General features: G+C 38.5%; 1 protein-coding gene across 2 annotated transcripts in view; it reads right to left on the bottom strand.

The window, feature by feature from the left end:
- MAP3K5 (mitogen-activated protein kinase kinase kinase 5) overlaps positions 1-27,720 on the bottom strand; it is a 234,775-nt gene that overhangs the window by 79,851 nt on the left and 127,204 nt on the right. For both annotated transcript variants that reach the window (XM_021670832.2, XM_021670831.2), the window contains exons 9-14: positions 26,081-26,240; positions 22,923-23,076; positions 17,358-17,465; positions 8,706-8,755; positions 5,849-5,944; positions 3,633-3,714 (exon numbers count right to left, since the gene is read on the bottom strand). In XM_021670832.2, coding sequence (XP_021526507.1) covers positions 3,633-3,714; positions 5,849-5,944; positions 8,706-8,755; positions 17,358-17,465; positions 22,923-23,076; positions 26,081-26,240 — 650 coding nt within the window. The remainder of the gene's footprint in view (positions 1-3,632; positions 3,715-5,848; positions 5,945-8,705; positions 8,756-17,357; positions 17,466-22,922; positions 23,077-26,080; positions 26,241-27,720) is intronic.

Below are 27,720 nucleotides of genomic sequence, written 5' to 3'. Positions count from 1 at the left end.
ATGATCTCTACAGTAATTCTTCTTGTTTCCACTGTAAAGAATGGGAAGTGGAGGAATTATTTTTAGTTTGTTATTCATGGGCTGAAGTTTGAGTTCAGGTTATAGTAATGAAATTAAAGAATTCATTTTAATCAAGTATGCAGGATGCTGATAAAATAACTTTAATGAAGAATGTTGAAAACATCTAAGAAATGTAACTAAATATATAAAGGAGAGTTATAATATGCAAAAATGTAAGTTAAGGTTTAATAATTCATATTGGAAAGGTGCCCTGGCTAGGAAAGGACATTCAGGGAGAGGGAGAGCCATGATGGATCTCAGCATCCTCCAGCCCAGAGCATCCCTGTAAACACACATTCATTCATGTGATGCTAACAGAACACCCAGGAAAACATCAGCAATATCACCAGCTGGCACAATAGCAAATTAAGCGAAGATTCTTGAAACCAGTCTGCTTGAATTCTTCCTATAGGATCTAAAGTCCATTGAGAATACTGTAGAAGCCATTCTGTGTCAGAAATTTTACGTTATTTTAATGAAATGTAAAGGATAGAAATGTAAGAATGTTTTCTTTCTTTCTTTCTTTCTTTTTTTGACATCAAGTCTCACTCTGTGGCCCAGGCTGGAGTGCAGTGGTGTGATCTCAGCTCATTGCAACCTCTACCTCCCAGGTTCAAGTGATTCTCCTGCCTCAGCCTCCCAAGTAGCTAGGATTACAAATGCACACCACCATGCTCAGCTAAGTAGAGACAAGGTTCACCATGCTGGCCAGGTTGGTCTTGAACTCCTGGCCTCAAGAAATCCACCCACCTCAGTCTCCCAATGTGCTGGGATTACAGGCGTGAGCCACTGTGCCCGACCTCAGAATGTTTTCTAACGTTAAAATAGAATCCCGGTACTTACTTGAAAAGGCTGTTAGGAGCACTTTCATGAAACACAGCAATATGGTATAAGCTGTGTTTTGTGAGGACAGAGACTGACTAAAACCCTGTGGATATTACTAGGAAGAATCCTTAGCAGTTCCCTCTCTCCTTATTCAGTTGGTGAGAGTGTTCACAGTGCTTGCATAATAATTGCCTAATTAGGAAGGGTCTCTCACAAAGCTCACCCCAAATACTACTGCATACAGAATAGGGGATCTAGGACTGGGTCCCCTCTAGCTCTTTGAAAAGTCTTCACCCCTTTTCTCCTTTACATTATAGGAACCTGGGGCTTCGAAACATCAGCGAACTATATTTTAAGGCAATTAAATCTGTATTAAGCTATGCATATGTTTTTTAGGGTAGTTCCCAGAGTAGAGCGTGTGAACTGTTGATTCAATTGGCTATAAAGACCAACCTTTTGTAATATGGTTACCACAGCCTGGCTGGCTATGTGTATGTTTAGTTAGATGCATTTAGTTCCTGAAAGGAGGATATGAAACAAAGGCTAGCTATCTCTGGCTTTTTTAAGAAAAGGCCATAAATTTGTAACATTGCAGCAGACTTTATGAAGTCATCTCCTTCACAATTCTATATTATTGACAGAATTGTTTCATTGTCAACTTCTTTAAGTTTTACCTTGGCAAATTGCTGCTTATCAAGTGATGCAAAATTTAACACAAAAACAGAGATAACAAGGTATAATCAAAAGAGTACTGAAGCAGGAATCAAGAAAGCTAATTCCTAACAATTGCTTGAATAAGAAAATAAAAAATTGTAACATCTAAAACATATAAATAATAAGCATTATCTATTACATCTATAGACAGCAAGCTAATGCATAGGAAATTTTCTTTTTTCCAAGTTAGGTCTGTCATCTTTTTACAACTTCAATGAAAGAGTCTTAGGCTTAACTACAAATATCAAAGCGATACAATTGCCAGATAATCATAGAACTTAACTACAGACAGAGTTAACAACTAGTTATTATAGGCTAGGTGTGTGCTCATCCCTATAATCTCAGCACTTTGGGAGGCTGAGGTGGGAAGACCGCTTGAGCCCAGGAGTTCAAGAACAACCTGAACGACAAAGTGAGACCCTGTCTCCACCAAAAAAAAAAAAAAAAAAAGTTAGCTGGGTGTGATGGCATGCTTTGGCTGAAGTGGGAGGATTGCTTGACCCCAGGAGTCAGGAGGCTACAATGAACCATGATTGTGCCACTGCACTCCAGCCCAGGTAACACAGCAAGAGCTGGTCTCAAAAAACAAACAATTATATTAAAATTTTTTCTCAACTGTTACCTTACTGATTTTTGCAAAAATTTAAGTTTATGAGATGACATTATCAAAGTGATCTAATAAATAAGTGTGCCAATTAGACTGGTGAGCTATAGTTTCTTCGATTTCACTTTAACATTAAAAATATAATAACATTAAAAATACAGCAGCGTGGCTTGGTGCTATGGGCTGAATATTTGTGTCTTCCCCAAATTCCTATGTTGAAATCATAAGCCCAAGGAGATAGTTATTAGGAGGTGAGGCCTTTGGGAAGCGATTAGGTCATGAAGGCAGAGTAGAGTAACTTTAGTGGCCTTGTAAGAGAGACCACAGAGAGCTAGCCAGCTTCTTCTACCATGTAAGGACACAGCCAGAGGGCACCTTCTATGAGAAACAGGCCCTCACCAGACACTGAATCTACCAGCACCTTGATCTTGAACTTCCCAGCCTCCAGAACTATAAGAAAATAAACATCTGCTGTTTATAAGTCACATTGTTTACGGTATTTTGTTATAGCAGCCCAATGGACTAAGATACTTGGATTCAGAGTTCCCTCCCAAGTAAAACACTGGGAAGGGCTTGGAGAAAATGGTGGCCATGTGTCAAGCCTGAAGAAGTGTCATCCTTCAGACACTGAAGATGCTGGAGTCAGCATTCTTGGCACACTCCAGCATCGGTCCTTGCAGTGCAGGAAGGCTCTTCTTCACACAGCAGACATGGCAGAGAAAATGGACACAAACTAAAAGTAGGTACCCAACAGTCAGGTGCAGTGGCTCATGCCTATAATTTCAGTGCTTTGGGAGGCTGAGGTGGGAGAATTGCTTGAGCCCAGAAATTCAAGAGCAGTCTGGGCAACATAACTAGACCAAGTCTGTACCAAAATAAAAATAAAAATCATATGAAAGTAGTTATCCATAGTGCTCTGTGTCCACTAGACATTAGTAAAAGGATTCCAGTTGAGAGGAACAACATTTGAAGTCATCATTATTCCCTCCTCTCTTAAATCCATTAATCTTCCATGGTTTCAGGTTCTCTGTGTAGCATATTAATGCCTGCCACGAGGGTGCTATCAACCAGAATCTTCACTGAATCTTCTTTGTCTGAACTGTACATATCTCAGAAGAGAGTGGAAAATGTGTAAGGGCACCGTGGCCCAGGCATTGACACTGTCGTAGATACAGCATAATTACTCGCTATCAGGTAAGGAAAATGCTAACGCTCAGTGCTGCGGAATAAGAATTCTCCCATGTTTACTTTTTAGCCCTTTTTTACCAAAGAAATTCCAGAAGGTGCTTTTAACATTAAAGGAAAGCTTAAAGACAGTCTCCTACCCCTCACACACCCATCAACCCACCCTGCCTCCTGCCTCAGTAAGGCTTTAAACAGTTTGTTTCAAAATGAACCCGTAAAAGTAAATGGACACCTAAGTCATTACCTCCAAGGAGTCACTTTCACAGTCTCCTTCCTCTGTGCTTCTCCCCTTCTCTTCGGTAATGGTGTTCACCATCTCAAAAAACCTACAATACGAGTTAGCACATGAGCTTCATAACACATACAATAGTAAATACAAGCAAATACATCTCAAAGTGGCTTCAGAACCAAAACTGAGAGCTAAGAGAGTCTCTTAGAACCAGGCAATAAACACACTCTCAAGATCACGTGAAAAATATAATTTTTCAAAAAGAAAATACAGGTTTGTAGGATTTTCTAGAAATTTCTAACCTGATGCCTCACTTCAAATACATTTTTCTTCAGGAACTCTTCCTGTAAAGTGTTTTTTCTGGAGACCATTTCAGAGACAAGCAAAGTCATGACAGTGAGAAACAGATTGGCAGCCTGCTCGCTATGGCTAGTCCATTCAGAGAAGAGGCTGTTGGTTCACAGACAAAGCCAGGAAGCCCTGTGAACAAGGGCTGATGATCCCACAGGCAGGTCATGCTATGTGATGCCAGCCCAAGGGAAGAGCAGGTTATGGCTTGACAAGAAAAGTCTACCTAACACATCTCAGAACCTTTCTTACTCATCCATCCGTTCATTCAACAAATGCTCATTGAGTGTCTACTAGGATAAAGAACTGTTCTGGCCATTGAGAACATGATGATGAACAAAGTCTATCTTGGAATTTGGACCCTATTTATGGAGTTCCTATATGGTGCCAACTTTTTCACTCTTCCTGTCTCTATACACATTTCTTGGAGGTCCATGTCAAGAAAAAAAATTTCCAAGCCTGACTGAAATAACAGCATGCGCTCATGATGATTAAACAGCACAACGAGTGAGAGAGAAAAGCTAGTTCAACCAAGAGGAAGAATAAAGTGAAAGATCTAAAAAAAAAAAATCTGGCCTTACAGACATGATTTAAGATCTAGGGTAAAGACTTGCATCAGTCACTAATGTAAAAATTTTCAATATGAACATCTTGAGGCAGAATCTAACACTCAACAGTGGGATGGTAGCATAGTGTAATTTTCAGGAACTAGCATTCTGAAGTCTCCTGTGCCTGGTTCAAATCCCAGATTTTTATGCTTACTAACTACATGATTTTAGGGTACACTCTCTAAGACTACTTTTTTTATTCTTTTCAATAAAGATATTAATACTACCCATTTAATAGGGTTTCTTTGAAGAGTAAAACAAATATTAGTTCTGGAGCACACACTTCATAAATCTTGGCTGCAATTATCATAGAAACAAGTCAACGGCCTTGAGAATTTAAGTGTAAGTAGAAAATTAGTCCATAAAAGAGCTAGGAATTTTCTTATTTCCAAGTGTTTTCTTTTTCCCTTACCATATGTTTTATGATAATAAAGATAAAGCTCGAGCCAAGAATTGTGGATTCAACAAACCCTTTTCTTTTTCACATCAAGATAAAAATGAATGAGTGTATATTGTAGTTAGCATATCAGTCATTTATAATGAAGTCAAATAGTAATTATTTAAATAAGAATAATCCGCAGCAAAATTCTGAGTCCAAACTAACTTTCATCTACACTTGGCTTCTAAATTATCACTCACTTCTCTAGTTTCCCATAGTCAATCATAGTGTTCTAAAGACGTAAGAAGAATTTAATTATTAGCCCAAGAGAAACATACAATGGAGAAAAACATAAACATACAATGCAGTCCATGGATTTTTGCATGATCTCTTTTATTGGTGTAGATCAGATCCCTGGCTCTTAACTCAGGCTTCACCCTCACCAGAACATCCATTGTAATTAGTCTGAGGTGGGGGCCATGTATTTTTTTAAAGCTTGCCAGGTGAATCTAACTAACATAAGCCAAGGTAAAGAGCTACTATTGTGGATAATAATGAAATGATTTAAAATAATTTGAGGATGAAAATTCTGGTAATCATATATAGTAGGTGAGCCCTTGAAATATGAGTTATAATATTTAACAATTAACCAATAAGTCTTGGTTAATGTTTTATCTGGGAAAATAAGTTATGACTAAGATAAAGTTTGACTTATTAAAGAGAACTGCCCCAAAATCTGTTAAATTTATGACATAATTATAAAATATTAGCCCAAATAAAATATTTATATAACCACATAGCCATGAATTCTTCACAGGAGGTACATGTTCAATCATTAGTTGAAAATAATCATCAGGTAAGAAGAATCTTTTTCACACACAATGACTAATACGTACTTTTTACAATGAAGTTCTGTACAGAAATAGATTTGGAAATCATCAGAATTGTGGAGCACATACAGAAAACAGCATCTTTCTTCAAACTTAGAAATGCTGAAACAAACAAGCAAAAAAGCATTACTCAGAAAACTATCAATTCTTCTATGGTCCTATGATGAAAAAGAAATATGTTTTAAATTCAGTCCCATTGATATCAATGTTGTTTATAACAAGAAGTTAGAAATAGCACTTTAAAAAGTGATATTTCCCGCAACACACTACTAAGAATTATTTGCTCTTCTGAGAAGTATTGTCCTTCTCATGTGTGCAGAGGAGGGTGCTCTAGGGAGTTGTAAGCACACATAAACCACACATCCTTTCAACAGAGCAGGGAGAGGCATCCTGCCTACTACACTATTCTGTGTGCTGGGAGGAAAAGCATAAATACCAACTGGCTGGCTGACCTCAGTGATTCTGGCCCTATGCAATCTGTAGAACGATGAAATGTTTCCAAAGCCAGGCAGGCAATTTGTGGATGCAGTAAAAGCACCTCATTTGTTATGGAGATTTTAGAGGAGTAAAGCTACGTGCAAGCGCACTTGGTTAGGACTCAGCGGGTGGCTGACTTTACGGCAATATAAAGCAGTTTTGAGTGGACCCATGAGACCATGCTGTTTTATGCCAGGTATTGGCAACCATTTTCTGTAACAGGCCAGATAGTAAAACACTTTAGGCTTTTCAGGCCAAACTACGTAATTCTGCCGCTGAAGCATGAAAGCAGCCTGAGATGATGCATAAATGAATGAACATGGCTGTGATTCAATAAAACTTTATTTACAAGACAGGTAGGGGACCAGATGTAGTCCACGGGCCACAGATTGTCGACCCTTATTTTATGCCTTTGTGCCTGCTGTTCCTTCAATTTGGAATGCATGCCGTTTTTTACTTTTAAAAAAAACTCTATTCACGATTTAAGGCCCAGTTTAGACCTTACCTTTTCTCCCTGCCCTACTTCTGCCCTAAACAGAAGGACTTCCTCTTGCACCTGTGTCTTCTGAGTATACTTCTTTCATTGCTCTTCTCAGACTGTATTGTCATGAGTTGTTACATGTCTGTTCCTCTCCCGGCTGGGCTGTGAGCTCTTTCAGAGAGGAGTTGATGTCTTGTTATTTTTGTATCTTCGGCAGAACAGGTCTCAACATTCGACACACAGCTCGTGCTCAGTTAATGCCCACTAACTCGAGCTGTGCATGTTCCGAGGAGATGCAAGGCAAGCTGCTGATCTAGTTGGATTTTCTTCCATAGTTTGTCATCTCTTCTTTATGGAGGAGGAGGCCAGGAAAAATGAGCTCTCTTTGAAGTTACAGACTACAACTCAAGTTTCTCAGTACATAAGCCAGCAAAAATCACCAGATACTAGCAGCCTATGTATAGGTCATAAATCACAACAACTGCTATGTAGAGCTACCACACTTAATTAAAGAAAATTAATTCATTGGAAAACAGATATGATAAAGTAAAATTTACATTTTCCATACTTTCTTAAGTGGATTGCTTAAAAATTCAGCAATAAATAATGAGTGTCTTGCTAATAACTGGCTTTAAAAATTAAATATTGAGAGTACAGCTTTATTTGAGAAAAGTATTGACTGAAAGATGCATAATGAGTCAGTCCATCATCTTGCTTGTTTCTGTTCAAATCATTCATGAGGCAACAGGTAGCCTTACTGGGAGAACTCCAATTATCAGTGACTCAGACTGCTCTACCAATTTATGCTCCAATAAAACCAATTACTATTATCATTCCAAAAGCAACAGGATATTGCATAACCGGCCTGCAAAAATCTGTTATCTCTCATTGCTATGACGTGGGGATAAATAGTAGTAAGCACATCTAATTTGGTTTGAAACTTGCAAGAGTTGATTTAGCATGAACTTCAATACAACAATTATTTAAAGACTTCACCACTCACTCTTGAGTCTTAAAAAAAATTCTTATTTCTAAATCCTAAGAAATGGCATTTTCTGAGCTACTGGCATTGTGATAGTAGTCAGAACTGCAGTTCACCACTGTAATCTCAAGATCAGTGCAGGAAAGTGACCTTAGGAAATTTTTTTTTTTTAAATGGACTCCCTATCATCCGAAGTCATTCATATTAGTGGGAGGGGTCAGGCAGCGTGGCTCACACCTGTAATCGCAGCACTTTGGGAGGCCAAGGAGTTTGAGACCAGCCTGGCCAGCGTGGTGAAACCCTGTCTCTTCTAAAATACAAAAATTAGCTGGGCATCGTGGTAGGCACCCGTAATCACAGCTACTTGGGATGCTGAGGCAGGTGAACTGTTTGGACCCAGGAAGTGATGGTTGCAGTGAAACAAGATCAGGTCACTGCACTCCAGCCTGGGCAACAAGAGCAAAACTCTGTCTCACAAAATAAAATAAAGTAAGATAAAATTAGTTGCAGGACACAAGCTAGTAGATGGCATGTGTGCTTTGGATCCATGCAAGGGGAGATGAGTTCCTGGTAAACCAAAAGGACAGAAAATCATCCTATTAAACAAACCAACAGCTCAGCTAAAGAGGACCTCCACGAGACTCAGTTTTATCTACATTTTGATTCTGGTCCACAGTTCGCATTTACCCCCACAGTTGCCATATTTTAAGTAGGTCACAAGCACAGAGTCAGTTCAACCAGCAGTGAACATTTTGTTGCAAATCTTTTCCTAATGGAGATAGTGACACAGAGGAAGCCTGGGCATTTCCAGAACGATTCTTGACATTCTTTGTATTTTAAAATCAAGATTAAAAGTTCTAACCAGCCGATGAATAGTGCAGAAAATGTCTTATAAGTAAACAAAATGTACCGAGGAAACTTACCTCACTCCCCTGACCGAAGAGGCACTGAAATTCCACTCATGTATACCTTTCTAGAACAACAACAACAAAATAGTGAGTCATCCAAATGGAAAATAACATAACAACAATAATTTTGTTTAATTATTTTTAAAGTAATATACACAGCCATTTTTCCTGGCACACTATTTTTCATGGAAGAATTATCTGGATGGAAAGCACAATTCATTCTCAAGTTATAAAGGCAATGTTTACTCTACATAATTCCTGTACTTCAATAAAACAGCTTCCAAAAGAACCTAAAAGAATTAGTCTCATTAAATTCGAAAATTTGTTATTTAGTAATAACTGTTGTGTGTTAATTTTTAAGTAAAAAAACTCAATGATCAAGGTAATGAAGTTATTACTGTTGAGAAATATTTCTTTTCTGAGAAAGATAAGCATTAATTTGAATAATAGCAAGGTTTTAAAGATAATTATTTCTGCATTATCTTTAGTTAAGATTTCCAACAAAATAGGCAGTTCTATTTCTTCAGAAAGTTGTACAGAAAGAATGTATGTGAACACTCATGTATACAGTGCACATCATAACTACAAGGTATTGCTACCTAATTTATGCAAATTTCAATATGCTAATAAAGTTTGAACATAAACAATCTGATTGTCATACTATAAACATAGGTGATTTGCAGACCCAAGGTGAAGAAAAATGTGGGAATTTATTTCTTGAGTTTATTATTAAAGCTAAGTTAAAATTATCAAATTCATATGTTCCTAAATTAAATAAATTACAAAATGGATCATATTTCATATTCCCTTTTAAACTGCATGACAATATAAAATTAATAGCATAAATGTTTTTACAGAAATAAAGTAGTTGATCCATGTGTCTAAGTTGAGCAAGTACAGTACAGCAATAAACTGACACTGAAATTCAATTCCATAAATTTCAAACAACCAGGAAAAGGAGTTCTTATCCATCCGCTGGCAGGAAGCTGAGGTCTTGCCTGGGCGAATGAGATGGGAGACACAGCCTTCTGGCTCTGAGGTGGCTTAGAACCCTCATTTTAGCTAAAGAAATTCAAAAGCCACAATTTATATCTATAGCCCATAATTCTTCGCTAGGGCCATGCAAGTTAAAATAAAAATAGATCCTCTCAAGTCAGATGTGAATTTACTAAAAAGCTAGTTTCACTACATATCAGTCAGGTCATGAGGATGTGACCTGAATGAACACAGAGCAAATTTTGTTGCATGAAGTCCAGGAGGGAAGATACCATAAAGAGGTACTCATGGCACATGGTGTCTCTCTGAACCAGAGTACAGAGGGTGTGAAATTAAAATAGCAGCCTGGAGCCTCAACTGGTAATTTGGAAAGTTGCTTCTAAATCCTGTTGGTCTTAGGTGAACTTCTAAATATATATATGACCCTGAAGCTGCAGCTGTTACCTGTACTTTCGTACAATGCAGCCTTATCCTCAGAGCCTGCAGCTGAGCTGCTTTCCAAGATCATGTCCAGGAGCAGAAGTGGGAAGTGAGTGCAGAGCTGAGCCAGTGTGCAAACCTGCCCCTGAACACAGCAACTGGCAAATACTAACAAAAGAGCACTGGTAAAAACCCATCTTCTAACAATCCTTTTCTGGGAACAGCCAAGTAGAGATTTTCCAGATTCACTGGACTGGTTTTGTAGGAAAGGAGTGGAGCATTTCCAGAATGCTTGGTTCCTGAAAGGTTGCCAGTGCTGCCAGGAAACGTTCCACTTCAGTGATGTAAAGCCCAAGCCCTGGGATGGAAGGTGAAGGAGGCCTCTGTCCCCACCTACCTGTAGGACCCACCACAAGGAGGCGCTGATGAGCTACAAAGCCAACAGGTAGTTTAAAGGCTCCTGGGACCTGTCTGGGAATCAGGGAAAAGGGCGGGGCCAAAGGCAGCCCTACAGCGATAATTAGCCTCAGCAGGCCTCAAACCAACACTCAACCTAATTTAATCAGCACAAGCACCATTTTCTACGAACTGGTTAGCCTCAGATCCCAGACCCCAGTTAGGGTCAGAATAGGAGCTGGAAGTTAATACTGTAATGACTGAAGGAGGCACTGGCAGGTCCCTAGGCAACTATCATTCACTCCAACCCCTTTGCTAACGAAAAATACATTTTGCCCAGGTTCAGGTGGCAATGTTTATGGATGGTGAAATTGATTAGTCTAAACTGGCCACGGGAAGTCCATTTGCCTTGCTGGGGATGGGTTTAGGCATGGTATGAAGGAGAGGGCTTGGCCCTCCTCCCCGGGACGCTGTCCGTGTGAGGTGATGCTTGGACTAGCTAGCTACTTAAGAACATGAGAGGAAAACCAAGAGCATGCAGAGAAGCCAGAATTCAGAATTCTGATACTGAAGTCACCTTCAGAATCACCCCACCTCAAAATTGATTATGTTTTCGTCCAGGCTGGAGTGTAGTGGTATAATCATAGCTCACTGCAGCCTGGATCTCCTAGGCTCAAGTGATCCTCCGGCCTCAGCCTCCCAAGTAGCTGGGACTACAGGCACATATTACCAAACCTGGTTAATTTCTAAAAAAAATTTTTGTAGAGATGGAGGGGGGGTCTTGTTACATTGCTCAGGCTGGTCTTGAACTCCTGGCCTCAAGCAATCCTCCTGCTCTGGCCTCCCAAAGTGCTGGGATTACAGGTGTGAGTCACTATGCTCGGGCTGTAATTTCTTGTAATATGAAATACCATTTCTTTAATTTAGGCTGTTTTTTTAGCTGGGAGTTTGTAGCAGAAAGCATCCTTAGTGGATGAGAGCATCAAATCATCTTAATCTAGAATCTTCCCTCATAGGTTTCCTGGGCCTTCTGTGAGTGGCCATTGGCTGGAGCTGGAGTGAGGGAGGAGAGTCAGTACTGAGTCCTCCACTAGACCCCTGTTTTGCTTGAAAACTCACGAGATAGGCCGGGGGTGCCCAAACTTTAACCCCAAAAAGGGGGAGAAAATCTAAATAACCATTTAAAACGTTTTGCAAATAACTTCTCTCCTCCTCAATCTAAGGTTTTCTTTTATTGTACACATGCAGACTTTCTTCAAGGACTAACTTACTTTAATCAGCAACGATTCATTCAACAAAGAGAGAACTGTTAAAAGGGGATTTCAATTAATTTTACCCCAAATGTACAATGGCTAAGAGTCCCTGGGAACTGGGAATTGGTATATAAAACGCTTAAAGTTTTGAAACTATGAAGTATATACTAGCTCACAGAGTTATTCATTCCACATTTTAGAATAAAAATAGTGAGAGAAGGAGTGACTAAAGAAATAAACATGATAAATGAAAAGCTACATTCTCTATTCTAATTTTAGGAAGAATTTGTAAATATTCTATAGTTAAAAACAACCCATTTCTAGTTTAGCATAAGATCTACTAAACTGATTGCTTCTCTGTTAGTTATAGTTGTTTTAAAGTAACACGGTAATAATAAAGTTTTTGTTTTTATTGCTTGCCCTCCTTCCAATTTTACAACTCTATTATAAAAAATAGAGGAAATGGTAGTGATAATGAATACACTATGGATAGAATGAGGGTTTGCAAATAAATTGACATAAATTCAAAATGAAAACTGATATAAGAAAGGTTCAACTTTTGAATAAGGAGAATTTTTAGCACTAAAAGTTACAGGAAATTAGGGCAACATAAATATAATTCTTCCTGATCAAAAGATGATGAAAACGGAAAATGAACAGTTCACAACTTAAATCTGTAATCCTATTTAATGCACTTGTTTATATCCTAATATATATCCTAATATTTCTTAGCATAATATAAAAATGGTCTCAATAATTGCCACAAAACATAAGAGAATTAATACAACGCTGACTTTTCTGAGCAAAAAACCTCCAGGAAGGAGAAAACAATATCAAATAGCTGGAAATAGTACTCATTTTCCAAAAATCTCTGGCTTACTTTCTGTTCTTTTTCTGTCTCCAAATTCTTCTGGCTCTCCACTCATTCTCTAGGCCTTGCTAATTGCTAATTCCTTTAGCCCCACTCTGTTTCCAAGTGTCCTTGGACAACCTTACTCTTTCCAATCAAGCCTTTGAAAATCTCCTCTCCCAGTCCTGCTCTCTTCTCCACGATGTTCATGTCTCCTAACTTCTCTTCGGTTTTGTACTTTCCACCAGATGATTACTATATCTTAGCTTGTGAGAACATGTATGCATATACCCGCATACATGCAAAACAATGTAAATATTGCATTGCACTTTAAAGCAATATCACTAACACATATGTAGATAGTTATATTGATTATTCCCAATTTTGGCACTGGATGATTCCACTTGGAGTCTTGCCATCAACTTCCACGAAACACATCCAAAATGAAATTCCTCATAATTCCTCTACAACTCAGGTTTTCCTTCTAACAATCCTACCACCTTTATTGATGCAATCAAAACACTTACTCCTCCTTTTTAGTCCTTCTTCCTAATTCGTGATTAAGTCATACACTTTTCTTTCCAAATCATCTGTCCCTTTGCAGTCGCAATCATATTATTCCACTGTAGGATCTCTACCTACCTTGTATCTAGCTAGCTCCTCTAATAGTCTTCTCTGTGACCCTCCAGAGCCTAAGACTTCAGAAATCGAATGTCAAGACCAGAACAATCTTATAGCTACACTAGCAACCATTATGGAGCGCTTGTTCCAAGCCATTTAGCACTGTGCTAAATGATTTCCATTCATCCTCTCACTTAATCTTCACAATTCTATGAGATACTGTGATTCTTATCTTACATATATGGCAACTAAAGCCTGAAGAGTTGAAGCAGATGCCTAGGCCACAAAGCACGCAAGAGCTAATGTCAACCTTCGCACCTATGCACTTTGATGCTGACCCTGGGTTCATAACTCACATTCTGTTCTGCCTTCATGCCAGCTCTCAGATTTTCAGAAACTGCAGCGATGTCCTGTTTCCTACCAAGACATGTTTAAAATTCTCCTTCCTAGCTTACATAGCACTCTGGAGTTTGATGTCATCCTGTCTACCCAACTGTACCTCCCACCTCCTCAATGCATTTCCCCTTGTGGAATGAGTCAGGCTCTCCAGCCCCTGAATGTCCCACGCTTGCTTTCACTTTGGTGCCTTGGTTGGAATTCTGCCTTCTTCTTTTAATCTAGTTTGTCTCCTCGTGTTCCTTCATCTCTTCTAGTTCTACCTACAGCCGAAGTCCAGGTTCCACTTCCTTTAGGAAGCCTTCTCAAAGGACTCCATGTCTCCCTGGTCTTCCTCCTCACTGAACGCCACAGACCAAGAACCCATAGCGTCCTCTATAGGAACCAGCACAGGCCCAAAGTCCACAGAACTCAGAAAAATGCTGGAAGATCAATCGGCCCTACTATCATCTCCACAGTGCTTTCCTCGGGTGTAGCATGATGCATTTTAACACATTAGAAATGCTGCTGATGGGTTGCTAGGGCAATGACTTCTTTCAAAGTCTTCCCTCTATCACTTCGCTCGTCGAAGTTGGTCTCATGGGAAGCTATGTCTTAGCAGAAAGCTGTCTTCAAAGTCCTTTATCAAGGAAGTTTTCTGCTATGAATAAATGAATATCACAAGTAACTTTTTCAAGTGTTTCTCCATACAATTGGCACTCCTAATAATGAAAAAGAATCAAGCTTCTGACTCTGCGCATAGTGGCAAATACTGGCATGTGTAATTTGGGGCTTGCTGGGTGAAGATCCTTAAGTTAACACAACCTATGAGTAGAGGGTCTCTAAAATTCAGGTGCAGCCAGTCCCAAACTGTCTTGTAAAAGTGTTAGCCAGGACAGTGTTTCACAAACTGGGATTGGAGAAGGACCACTGTTCTGAAAGATCCTACGGGTATTCCTCAGTGCTACTAGATGGACTTGGTGTTGAGAATGTTGGAGAGTTTTCTCCATGCTTATTATGTAATTTTATGTTGCCAACATTTAGTGTGCCTGCTAAAATACTAAGTTACAAGACTTAACATGACCAACTTTATCTAAACATGGAACAAATTAAAATATGAATAGCATGCATTCTGGGTGCTGCTTGTATCTATTCATTTTAAACACAAGACACTGCCCTTCCAAGAAACTATAGCACTGGGACCAGCGATTTCTTGCCACTCTGACAGAGGTCACAGGGCCTGCCCATGATTGACATCCAGGAAGGATTTCTCCCAGCTGACTTGGACACATCATAGCATGGGACATCCTTCTTGCTAGATCATGGACTTGCTGTGTTGTTTTCCTGTTGAACTTCCTCAGATGGTGGTTCACATATGTGAGGTCTGAGAGTCTACCTCATAGAATTGTCCTCAGTAGGTCTGATGTGCAGATTAGGAATCTGCAATTTATTTTATTTTATTTTTATTTAATTTTTGAGACAGAGTCTTGGTCTGTCACCCAGAATGGAGTGCAGTGGCACAATCTCGGCTCACTGCAACATCTGTCTCCCAGGTTTCAGTAATTCTCCTGATTCAGCCTCCCAAGTAGCTGAGATTACAGGCACGCACCACCACGCACGGCTAACTTTTGTGTTTTTAGTAGAGACGGGGTTTCACCGTGTTGGTCAGGCTGGTCTCATACTCTTGAGCTCAAGTGATCCGCCCGCCTCAGCCTCCCAAAGTGCTGGGATTACAGGCATGAGCCACTGTGCCCAGCTGGAATATGGAATTTAATTAAACCAGCTCCCTGGGTGACTCTAGTGCTGGTGTTCCAGGGAACCACATCTTGAAAAGCACCATCCCCAGGAACCAGCTTAGCAATAAAGCCAAGGATGTAATAATTCTTGAGCTACTACAGTTGAGTAATTTAGTATGTTTATATCCCTATTAAAGTTGTTGCCAACCATGGCTGCACATCAGAATCATGAATAAATCTTCATAAAAATGCATGTGTCCAAGCTTCGCTCTAAGTATAAAGGATTCCAACTCAGCCGGTCTCCTGGAATCCAGGGTATTGCAGATAATTCTGCTGCAGAGCCAGGTTTGTACACCCCAATTCAACACCAACAACCTCCCAAATGATTACTCTCATGGCATTTAAAGAGCAAAGCAGGGTTAAACTCTGGGGTTTCAAAGTTAGGATTTAGTCCACATAATATGTACACTGCAGTGATTTATAGTTTTTTGTTGTTACTGTAGTTAAGATATATTGAACATTTATTACATACCAGGCTCTGTGAAATGCACTCTACCAAATTACTTCATTTAACCTTCACAACAACCTTTGAGTGGACATTATTATCTCATTCTACATATGAGGACACAATACCTTGGAGATGCCAAGTTGCCCAAGGGCAGTGGTGGGATTTGAATCCAGGTCTATTGACTCAAGTCTACATGTAAAACAAAAACTGTGGCCGGGTGTGGTGGCTCAAGCCTATAATCCCAGCACTTTGGGAGGCCAAGGCGGGCAGATCACGAGGTTAAGAGTTCCAAGAACAGCCTGATTGACATGGTGAAACTCTGTCTCTACTAAAAATATAAAAATTAGCTAAGTGTGGTGGCATGCATCTATAATCCCACCTACTCAGGAGGCTGAGGCAAGAGAATCTCTTGAACCTAGGAGGTAGAGGTAGCAGCGAGCCAAGATTGCACCATCGCACTCCAGCCCGAGCGACAGAACAAGACTCCGTCTCAAAACAAACAAACAAACAAACAAAAAAAACCCTGCAAGCCCATCCCAAATTTACTTCCTGATTCCATTTCCTGCATTATTTTTCCCTTCTCATCATTGAATATACCTTTTTTTTTTTTTTATTGATTTATTGCCCTCTCTGAGTAGAAAGCAAGCACCATGAAGGCAGGAATTTAACTTATTTTGGACACAGCTGTTTCCTGAGCGTCTAACATCATGCCTGGTAGTTCCTGGACCAGAGTAAGTGCTCAATAAACATTTATTAAATGAGTAAGTCAATGAATGATGGTTAAATAAAATTATAAGGACATTCTGGAAAACAATTACAAGAAAGAAAATAAATGAACTATTTTTCCACAAGATTTCTCTTGTTTCTGTTGGTTTATCCTGTGAACTGAAGTCAGATCCTGAAAATGTCTGTTTTTAAAAAATAGTAGGATGATTTGTACATGCATTAAAACAGATGAATACAGAAGTGGAAAGGCTAATCCGCATGACTCTTATGAGCGGAAGTGAGACTGTTTTAAGATCCTTCTCAAAATAAGTGGTCGCACAGCCCACCTCACTTTGTACACAGCACACTGAGTCAGTGGCTAATCCGAGATTTAGCAACTACTTAGATAACCAAACAGCTAGATGCGATGATAACTATAATAGCGCCAGTGTAAGATTAAAAGTGGCATCATTCTGACAGGCTTCCTAAAATTAACATATGCCTCTTTTATATCATGTATTTTAAGTATTAGTTCTTTGGTGCATGACTTCCAGCATGAATTTACAAAACAGAATGCCATCTATAATAAAAATCCAAATAGTTCAATGATATTTTATTAATATTGATGAAAATTCATAATTCAAATGTAACAAGTTTTATAATACAGAATGCATTTATGCCAAGATAGGCACACAGCTGAGCTATTTCTTCTTAACTCACACAGACATTTGCTGGAATGTGTAAATGCTAGAAGGGTATAAAGTCCTTTGTTAGTAATGCTCTTGTGTTAATAATTGCACAATTTACCTTGTCATCAGGAAGCACGTGCCAAATAGATATTGTTTTCTCCTCAACTTCATTGTTGATAGACAAATAAGAAGGTTGATAGATTTTGGTTGGTTCTAATATTAATACCTTGAAAAGATAAGGCAAAGAAACTAGTATCAGTGACTTCAGATTGAAACCACTTAGAACTGCTGTAACCCTCAGCACCAACATAGAGGATTATTGGATGAGTCTCTGAATCTGTTTCTGGAGTAAACCATTTCAGTTTGTCTGATTGCTGTTTTTCCTATAAATCCTTCAAGCATTTTACAGTATTTATCAATGATCATAAGGTTCAATAATGCATCATCTTGTATTGCTAATAAACTTAGAAATACATTTTTGAAGCCCATATATTGGTTCAGCTATCCTCAGGAAATCTACTAGTGATTAACTTTTAAAAAATCTTCTATTTTATCATGTACTACATAAGCTATTTCTATAAATATAAATGTGTCAAAGACAGACAGAAAAGGTCCATACATAGAATGTCACATACTTATTTTAGTTTTTCTGCTATCACGCTTTATCATACAGATGCAGTAGTATGGTTTTCATACCCATGTAAATAAATTTAGAAATGGTTTTGGTTATTCCTGAAAGAGTTTTATATATAAACCAAAGAAACAAACTTAGCTATATGAAATAATAAACACATTTTTTGCACTGTCTTTCGGATAAAACTGGCATCTTCAATAATGATATATTAAGCCTTGTAAGAGAAAAACAGAAGTCAAATTTGCTCCTATTTTAAAGTTCTATGAGGGGTATGTGATAAATGAGTTGAGAATCTCCATCAAAGGACTGCATGAAGTAGTCTATTATTACTAATATCTCACCATTGAATAATACTAAAATGATACATATGCCCTGATTTCAAAGGCGCTACGATTCATTATCTACTTGTAGAGATGCTTAAAGGCATCTTCCTGGCCCAAATTTCCTAGGCAAACTTCACTAGGAATGTTTAAAAAAATAAAGGTCAATACTTAAATAGTAGAGAAACTGGAATAGTCTTTCTACTCTACTGGTTTAACACTCAAGAAGATTACCTTTAGAACTAATCTTGAATCAAGCAAGTTTTCCAAATAAAAGTGGAGGAAAACCCCTTCAGAAGGTTCCATTAATAAGGAATTACAGACTCATTATACAGTAAAACATGAAACACACCCTCAGAAAGAAGGCACAAGAATCTGGGCATATTTGTTTTACTCTAAACATACCCTTACAGTGCATTTACTTAAGGTACAGGTAACCAGGAAAAGGGAGCTAGAAAAACCAATTTTTCTTTACTCTGGGCATTAAAACTGTTAAGGGCTAAAAGAATTCTCAGTCAGGCTTTAGCTGTGAAAATAAGATGGTCTATACCACAAATACACACACAGTGAGAGTCCAGAAGGGAACAGATTCTGACTCAGGAAGAAACTCACCCAGTGAATCAAAATCTTAATTCTAATCAATAGGGAGACAAGCGGTAATGATGAATAATAAATAATGAAAATCAACTTTCCAACTAAACTTTGCAGAAATGGTGCTCTCATTTCTGAGTATTGCAGTGTATATGAAATCAAAACAATAGAGAATAAAAGGTGGGTTTCCCAAAACATCATCCAACTCTCTTCATTGACAAGTGAGAATATGCCCTGTGCCCAAATGATGTGGGCACACTATTATATTCAACAGTAGAAAAGAACAGCACCAGCTCCGCTCTTGTAAAATTATGTCTTTGTTGTCATCTCAATATTTCTAATAGATAAAATCTGAACTATGTGTCCCTCACTTGAGACAGGAAATAAAAACAAGGTTGTAGCTAGCACTGTCTAATTAATTTGTTGAGCCCTTTGCTTTACCCTTGAAATGACAAAATGTGAGAAATTTGTAGCACACATTACAGAGGTCACAGAAAGGCTGGAAAAAAGACCAGGAAGTGGAGGCACTTTGCCAAAGCCTTAACGCTAGATATAACTCACTTATGAGTTTATATATTCTTACTTTTAGTTTCTTGTTTTTAGGCTAACATTATAATTAACTGCTAATTTCATGTATCTGAATAAAAAAGGAAGACTGCAAGGCCTATAAAGAATAGATATTAACCAGATGTTTAGGTTTCTACAGCCTTTTAAGTACAATATTTCTCTTCTGCCTCTCTCCTGACATTAGATAATGAGTTCATGGTCTCTAGACTTTTCAATGTAAGGAGGAAAGAAAATATACCAAGAAGAAAGGTAAGAAAAAAAGAATAAATCAAAATGATAAATGATGGTGCTATTCAAATCATTTCCCAGATAAACTTTCAAGTCTCTTTTGCCCAGAGCCACAGTTATTTCTTGGAGAAATTAGAATGAATATAGTATTGAGATAAATAAAAACAATCAAATAATATTTTCTAAAATAGGCCATCCTGGATTTTATTTAGATGCATTTCAAAAGAAGGATAATGTCATCCTAATCAACACCTACTGCAACCTTTGTAGTGTGAGCCATGGACGTTGTGATGCTAAGGATGTGACAAGTTGCAGTGACCAACAGAGCCCCACAGGTACTAAAAGGCTGCCTTTCTCTATGAGGGAGAGCATGGGTGGCAAATTCCAAAAGCGGTCACAACTTATTACCCAAATATTGGTCCTGTTTTTCTGCTATGCTATCATCTACATTGAGATTTAAAAATGATCCATATGGCTTCCATTACCTTTTAAAACAATATCTTTGTGGTTTCTGTAGTGCTTCATCATACACTTAAATAGAAGAAAACATCTGGCCAGGCACGGTGGTTCTCGTCTGTAATCCCAGCACTATGGGAGGCCAAGTCGGGTGGATCGCGAGGTCAAGAGATTGAGACCATCCTGGCCAACATGGTGAAACCCCATCTCTACTAAATATACAAAACTTAGCTGGGCATAGTGGTGCATGCCTATAGTCCCAGCTACTCAGGAGGCTGAAGCAGGAGAATCACTTGGACCTAGGAGGCAGAGGTTGCAGTGAGCCGAGATCATGCCACTGCACTCCAGCCTGGCAACAGGGCAAGACCCCAACACGGAAAAAATAAAAAAGAAAAGAAAACATTCAAGTGGTTAATCCTAAAGCAATTTCCATTAAATTTGGAGCTTCTTGGTAGACTGGCATTTTCTGTAAATCGCACAGGTGAAGTCGCTGTAAGAACACTCAAGAAGAACTACAAAAGTGTACAATGTTGCCCTCTGTGTAACAACAAACTATGGAAAAGAAATTTTGAGTACCTGAGTTATGAATTCTGATGTAGGAATAGTATTTAGAGCTGAGTTTGTCACAAAAAGACCCCAAACAAGCCACAAAGTTTCAAGAAGGAAATGGATTGCTGCGAAAAATCAAATATGCCATAAACATGTCGGCAAGATAATAACAAACACCTATGCGCCTACCACTCGCAGATAACTAAATGTTAACATACTTTCATATTTGCTTCAAAATGTTTTCTAAAGAAATAAAATGTTGTAAATAAAGCTGAGGTCCTCGGGATCCTTTACACAATCCTATCATCCCCTTCCCAGAGAATTTCCCAGAATCCCAGAATATTCAGCAATTGCTATGCCCACCGGCAGGCTCTAAAAATGCTCGTCTCCATACCAGTGACAACTGCTGTAAAACATAAAAAATAGTGTCTCATTTAATCTGCATTTTCTTGACTAACCAGAAGTTAATTATCTCTTCATATTATTTTTTTCTTTTTCTATTTGCTTATCAATTTATAGGATTTTTTTTGCATATTACCTAAACTGACTATTTTGCAAATTTTTATAAAACATTTTCTCCTTCTAGCAGTTTCTATTTGGCATGCTCATGGTGTTTTTTTTTTTTTAATCAAACAAAAATATCAACTTTTTAGTGACTTCCAAGTTCCTTTCTTGCTTAAGGATGCCTTTCTCAACAGGCGATTATACCTATATTCTCCTAACTTCTCATTGCATATTTTCTGATTTATTTTTTATATTCACTTATTTGTATTTATATTATGACAAATTCTGTCAAATATTCTTTATATTAACTTTTATTTATATTATGAAAGACAAATTCATATTAAACTAATTTAAATGAGCTGAAAGTGACTAATTTGAATGGTTTACTTTCATAGCCAGTTTTCTAGTCCATCAAGTTAACAGTCAATTAAATACCAGAATTCTATGTTCTCTTCTTTCACTACATTTACTGCTACTCAGGGCACCAGCTAGAGGCAAGTTGCCAGCTCATTCGAAGATAAGTATTTTCCTAGGCTACACATTATCTAGGCTAGAAAATAAAGTGAAGTGTTTCAGTTAAAAGGCTTTCGATTAAGGACCCTGCTGAGCTCAAGGCTTCATCTAGAAGCAAGAGTAAAGCATGCTCATGTCAGCAATAGATTTAATTAAGTGAAGTAGGTGATCCTATCAACAAGAACAGGAAAACAAGATTTCACAAAAAGAATTCAGAACTGTCACCGCCTCTGAGAATGGAAGATAGAGATTAGAGAGCTCAAACAGAGACTTACAGTCATCACTTTGATGTGGAAAGAAATTTGTACACACAGTGAATTGCCAGTAATTCTTTTTTTTTTTTTGAGACAGAGTCTCACCCTGTCGCCCAGGCTGGCATACAATGGTGCAATCTTGGCTTACTGCCTCCTGGGTTTTAAGCAATTCTCCTGCCTCAGCCTCCTGAGTAGCTGGGATTACAGGCATGTGCCATCATGCCTGGCTAATTTTTTGTATCTTTAGTATAGACGGGGTTTCACCATGTTGGCCAGGCTGGTCTCAAACTCCTGACCTCGTGATCCACCTGCCTCAGCCTCCCAAAGTGCTGGGATTACAGGCTTGAGCCACTGTGCTCAACCGTTGCCAGTAATTCTTGAATTGGATGCTGGACAGTATTAAGAACTATCAGGAGGGGGATGGCACCATCTGAGAAGAGCAATAGATTTTTTTAAGAGTGTGTGTGTGTGTGTGTGTGTGTCTGTGTGTGTGTGTGTGTGTATGTTATACATTTAAATCTATATAGCTGAAGTCCACTAGAGACCAGTCAAAATGAGTTGCAGACCAAAAACTGCAAGTCATTATTTCCCATGGTCTAAAGTGTTATAAATAGGGACTGGGGATATTACATCTAACTCTGACCCAGCTGGGTAACGGATGGTGGGGATGGAATAACAATGCAGGTGAGCCTGATACTTTTCACCCCAATACAGGAGATAATACTGAAGACCATGCCAACACGACTGCAGGATTAAGGAAAAGCATCCATCAGTCTTGCTGAAGCTAAACCAAGAGATAATCTTTGCATTGCTTAGGAAGTACACTTCACCATTTATCAAAAGGAACCAGCCAAATTCCAGGGCAAAAACATAAAAATATTTCTCTGATTCTGAGAAATTATTTTTTAAAGTAAGCTAAAGCAAACCAATGTGCAGGAAATAAAGATATTAACCAGGTGACTGCAGTCTTAGGGCACAAAAATCAGCATCTAAGCACTGTTACAATCACAGTACAAGATGTTCTTTAAATTAAAAAATGTAATCAGATTTAAAGGAAGAGTACTCACTGGAAACCTAACCACAGTAACATCTGTCTTTGTGGCCTCGACCAGGAAATCCATCCAAAAGTCCACAAGTTCTTGCTTGGCCACGGGCTGTTCAGTAGTCAGTTTCACAAAATGCTTATATATCAAAATTGTCTCTACAATAGACTTGAGGTACCTGAGAAGTAAAAGACATAAGACATAAAACATATAACAGACAAATTTAGAACCACCTGTTCCCATGTATCCCAATCTAATTCTGTAATGTAATTTATATATGACATTAACAGTTACACATTCATTACATTATTCATTATTTGTTACACATCATGTGCTTTCACATTTTCTTTTTCTTTTTTGAGACGGAGTCTCACTCTGTCACCCAGGCAGGAGTGCAGTGGCTGCAGTGGCACAATCTCGGCTCACTGCAACCTCCCTGTCCTGGGTTTAAGCTATTCTCCTGCCTCAGCCTCCTGAGTAGCTGGGATCACAGGTGTGCACCACTACACCCGGCTAAGTTTTGTATTTTCAGTAGAGATAGAGTTTCACCCTGTTGGCCAGGTTGATCTCGAACTCCTGACCTCAAGTGATCCACCTGCCTTGACCTCCCAAATGCTGGGATTACAGGTGTGAGCCACTGTGCCTGACCACACTTCTTTTTTTTTTTTTGAGATGGAGTCTCACTCTGTCACCGAAACTGGGGAGCGGTGGTGCCATCTTGGCTCCCTGCAACCTCTGTCTCCTGGGTTCAAGCGATTCTCCTGCCTCAGCCTCCCGAGTAGCTGGACTACAGGTGTGTACCACCATGCCCAGGTATTTTTTGAATTTTTACTAGAGACAGAGTTTCACCATCTTGGCCAGGCTGGTTTCAAATTTCTGACCTCAAGTGATCCACCTGCCTTGGCCTCCCAAATGCTGGGATTACAGGTGTGAGCCGCTGTGCCCGGTCATGCTTTCACACATTATCTCGTTTCTATCTCATAAAAATTCAATAACATAGGTTATTTTATCCCTATTTTAGAGATGAGGAAACAGGCTTAGAGGGCTTGGTAACTTGGACTAGGGCCATACATCTGGTTAAAACGTGAATTTTAAAATGCCTATATTCTATTTGAGGAAGCAGTTAATGCATTTGTTTTTAAATATGCTTCTTTGAAGAAGCTTTCCTAAATAGACCCTTCATAAGACATCATTATTTAGCTCAGAAGCAACTCAGCTTATATATTATACAAATACCCTCAAACCTAGTAAGACAGATGGTGCCTCAAAGGAAAAAGTTAGGAAAAATGAGGAGCGAGATAATTACAGGCGATAATGGCTATGCAGGCGCTTTGTGGACTATAAACATGGAAGTTAACATTCCATAAAAATTAAGTTAGTGGAACCTTAAGGCACTGTTTTGCAGCTGTGAGTACCATTGTATAGAATAGTGGCTGTTTTCTTGTTAACAGAACCAGGATGCCTAAAATACTGCCATCGGAATGGTCATTGCAAAGAAATAGGAAATGTGACTGAATATCATGCATGTATTTATTGGTTCCTTTATTTCATATCATTTGCTGCATGCCTGCTGCTGTACATTTCTGTGGGGATAAACATTAAAAGGTGTTATAACATCATGAATAAATATCCATGGAGATATGATTAAACAGAGAGACAACTTAAAAAGCCATACACTCAGTATCAAGAGAGGCAGAACTAAAGAATGACAGAAACACTAAAGAAGGGACTTGGGTGTGAGGAAGGGCTATAGGTCAAGGTCAGCTTTATGAGCAGGTGTGATGGATGAGTGTTCTCCGGGGAATGTGTCCATTGTGAGAGGCATGCTCAGCACATGCTCAGATACTCACGCGTGAAACCGGCAGTGTGGTATGAAGAGACAGCAGTGCAAACTCAGGGGTGTGACAAGAGCTGAGGCTAATGGCTAAGGGCAAATCTTGTTTGCTAAGACAAAATGACAGACTTTATCCCTTACGCTGTGAGGAACAATTAAACTATATTGATTTAAGGATTTCAGTGCAGGGGAAGTGTCAGATGTGCATTTTTGAAAGATCATTGTGATCTTTAGAAAGATCCCTGGGGAGGATTGGCTAAAGGAGACCTGAACATGAGAAAAATTATTTAAAAAGCCATGAAGGCCTGAGTGGTCTCTTCCTCACATGGTTTCTGTGACGAAAACAGCCAAGTAAGTGGCCTGAGCTCAGAGTGCCTCTGGAAAGATGCTTTCACCATGTTATGGTTAGCCTTTTAAAGTCTTTACAGCTAATGGTCAATCGCTACATGTGATGCTAATTAAAATTGTTTTTCTTTCTTTCTTTCTTTCTTTTTTTTGAGACAGTCTCACTCTGTTGCCCAGGCTGAAGTGCAGTGGCGTGATCTTGGCTCACTGCAACCTCTGCCTCCCGGGTTCAAGTGATTCTCCTGGCACCTGACACCATGCCCAGTTAATTTTTGTATTTTTAGTAGTGATGGAGTTTCACCATGTTGGTCAGGCTGGTCTCAGACTCCTGACTTCAAGTGATCCATCTGCCTCGACCTCCCAAAGTGCTAGGATTATAGGTGTGAGCCACCATGCCCAGCCAACATTGTTTTGCAAAATGGTTCTAAATGCAGAGGTAATTTTGTTTCTATCTCTCCAATTGCCACATAGATAACGAGATTTGGATGCACTCCAAGAACTATTTGAAATTAGAAAAACACACAAATACAGGAAATGCTCAAATGTGTCAGTCAAATCCTAAGTAAAAACAAAAGTAAATCAAGAATGAAAATTCTAAATGAGATTAGATCACAGAGGAAACGGAGGGCCTAGGTTTGGAGTAGAGGTCTAAGAGCTGAAACGGAAATGTGGTCTCAGGCCCTGAATGTAAGTTATATTTGCAGGTGCAAAATGCGTGACTTCTGCATGATTCACATGAGTGACACTGGCCAACCTGGGTCAGTGGGTTGGTCAATGTGCTGGAAAGGCTAAGTCAGGAACCTGCTGACATCACCTACGTCCAAAGTCACCAGAACTTATATGCAACACATTTTGTGAATATCACAATTTTCCTCTATATTCTGCATTTCATTTTATAAGCAAATAAAATCATCTAATTGTCACTTCAATAAATATAATATGCGACCAATATGGAGCTGTTTATTAAAAATAATTGTATCAACATATAATAGCTGATTATTACCATGCTGGTGTCTTCAGTTTAAAAAGCTTTTCAGATGCTTGAATGACTCTCATGTGGTCGTTGGCTAGGACACTGGCCCCCAGAAAAAATCCAACTTCCCAGTAGCTCTGGAGTTTTTCCAGGTTTCCCTTTTTACCAAGAAGGCTACTTAGCTTCACCCCTAGAATGCAAACAGGAAGTAGAATGTTACAAACGCACCCCAGACAGGCAGAACCAGGTTTTCACTAAAAAGCAAAATTAAGCTTTCATTCCTCTTTCTGGATTAAAATAGCTTTGTTAAGTTGCTGATTATTAAGGTGGTTTCAGTTCACTGTGAAAAGAAATTAGTCATAAAAAGGAATGAAACACTGATACATACAATTACACCACAGATGAACTTGGAAAACATGCTAAATTAAATAAGCCAGACACAAAAAGACAAAGGTTGAGTGATTCCACTTACAAGAGGTACCTAGCACAGACACATTCTTAAATGTGGAAAGTAGAATAGAGGTTACTGGGGACTGGGGGGAGAAGGGAATGGGGAGTGATTGTTTAATGGGTACAGAGTTTTAATTTGAAAAGATAAAAAGGTTCTGGAGATGAACAGTAGTGTTACCTGCATAACAATGTGAATGTACTTAATGCCACTGAAGTGTGTACTTCAAATGGAAATTTTTGTTATGTACATTTTATCACAATAAAAAATTTGGTAAAAAAAAAATAGTTTAAGTCAGACTAACCAGAAAGGTACACAGAAAAAAGTGAAAATTACCCTTTAATTTGAAAACCAAGGATAACTGTTATGGTCACCTTAATGTACATAAATCTAGAACTTTTATATATGTCAGTATATGCATAAATTAAAAGGTGATAATACAAACATTGTTGTGTAACCTCCTTCTTTGTCTTTTTAACATGGATTCTTAATTAAATTAAGAGGGAAATCTCACATTTTTTATGCTGAAATTCTATCAGTTGAAGTATAAATATATGCAGTATATATATTTTGCAAGAGTAAAATGCTATAATAATAATTTTAAACACAAAAAGTTATATACATAAAATGTTAAAGAAATAAGGATATATGCCGGATGTGGTGGCTCACACCTGTGATCCCAGCACCTTGGAAGGCTGAGGTGGGAGGATTGCTCGAGCACAGGTGTTCTAGATTGGCCTGGGCAACATAGCAAGATCCTGTCTCATAAAAAAAATAAAAAATCTAAAAAATTTTTTAAAAATCTAGAAAAAAAGGAAATAGACTGACAGATAATACTGTCTTGTTATGTGACTGTCTTAAAAGTCTTGAAATCAGGTAATACAAATACTCCAACTTTGTTCTTTTTCAACACTGTTTTGGCACTTCTGTGTTCTTAATGTTTCATTATATAGTTTCAAATATATAAAGTAGATTTTCAAATATCTACTGCGTCTTGTATTATTTTTGCATTTCATATTTGTTTGCTTAAAAAGCTTATATCTTTGTAGCATTGTTTGGTGCCACTAATATCCATCACATTAAATTGTTGGGAACATCACCTGAAATTTAGGAATAAGGCAAAAAGGTAGGATGTACCATTTCAATATCATATGGGGGCATCAGGCCACTCAAGGACCATCTCGGGAAAGTAATGCTAGTTCATCTCATTATATACCACTTA

The sequence above is a fragment of the Aotus nancymaae genome, unplaced genomic scaffold (genome assembly GCF_030222135.1).
Source record: "Aotus nancymaae isolate 86718 unplaced genomic scaffold, 86718_ANA_hifiasm-v0.15.2.pri h1tg000040l, whole genome shotgun sequence".
Taxonomy (NCBI): domain Eukaryota; kingdom Metazoa; phylum Chordata; class Mammalia; order Primates; family Aotidae; genus Aotus; species Aotus nancymaae.
Note: the sequence above shows the minus strand (reverse complement) of the source record. Positions and strands in the feature narration are given on the sequence as shown.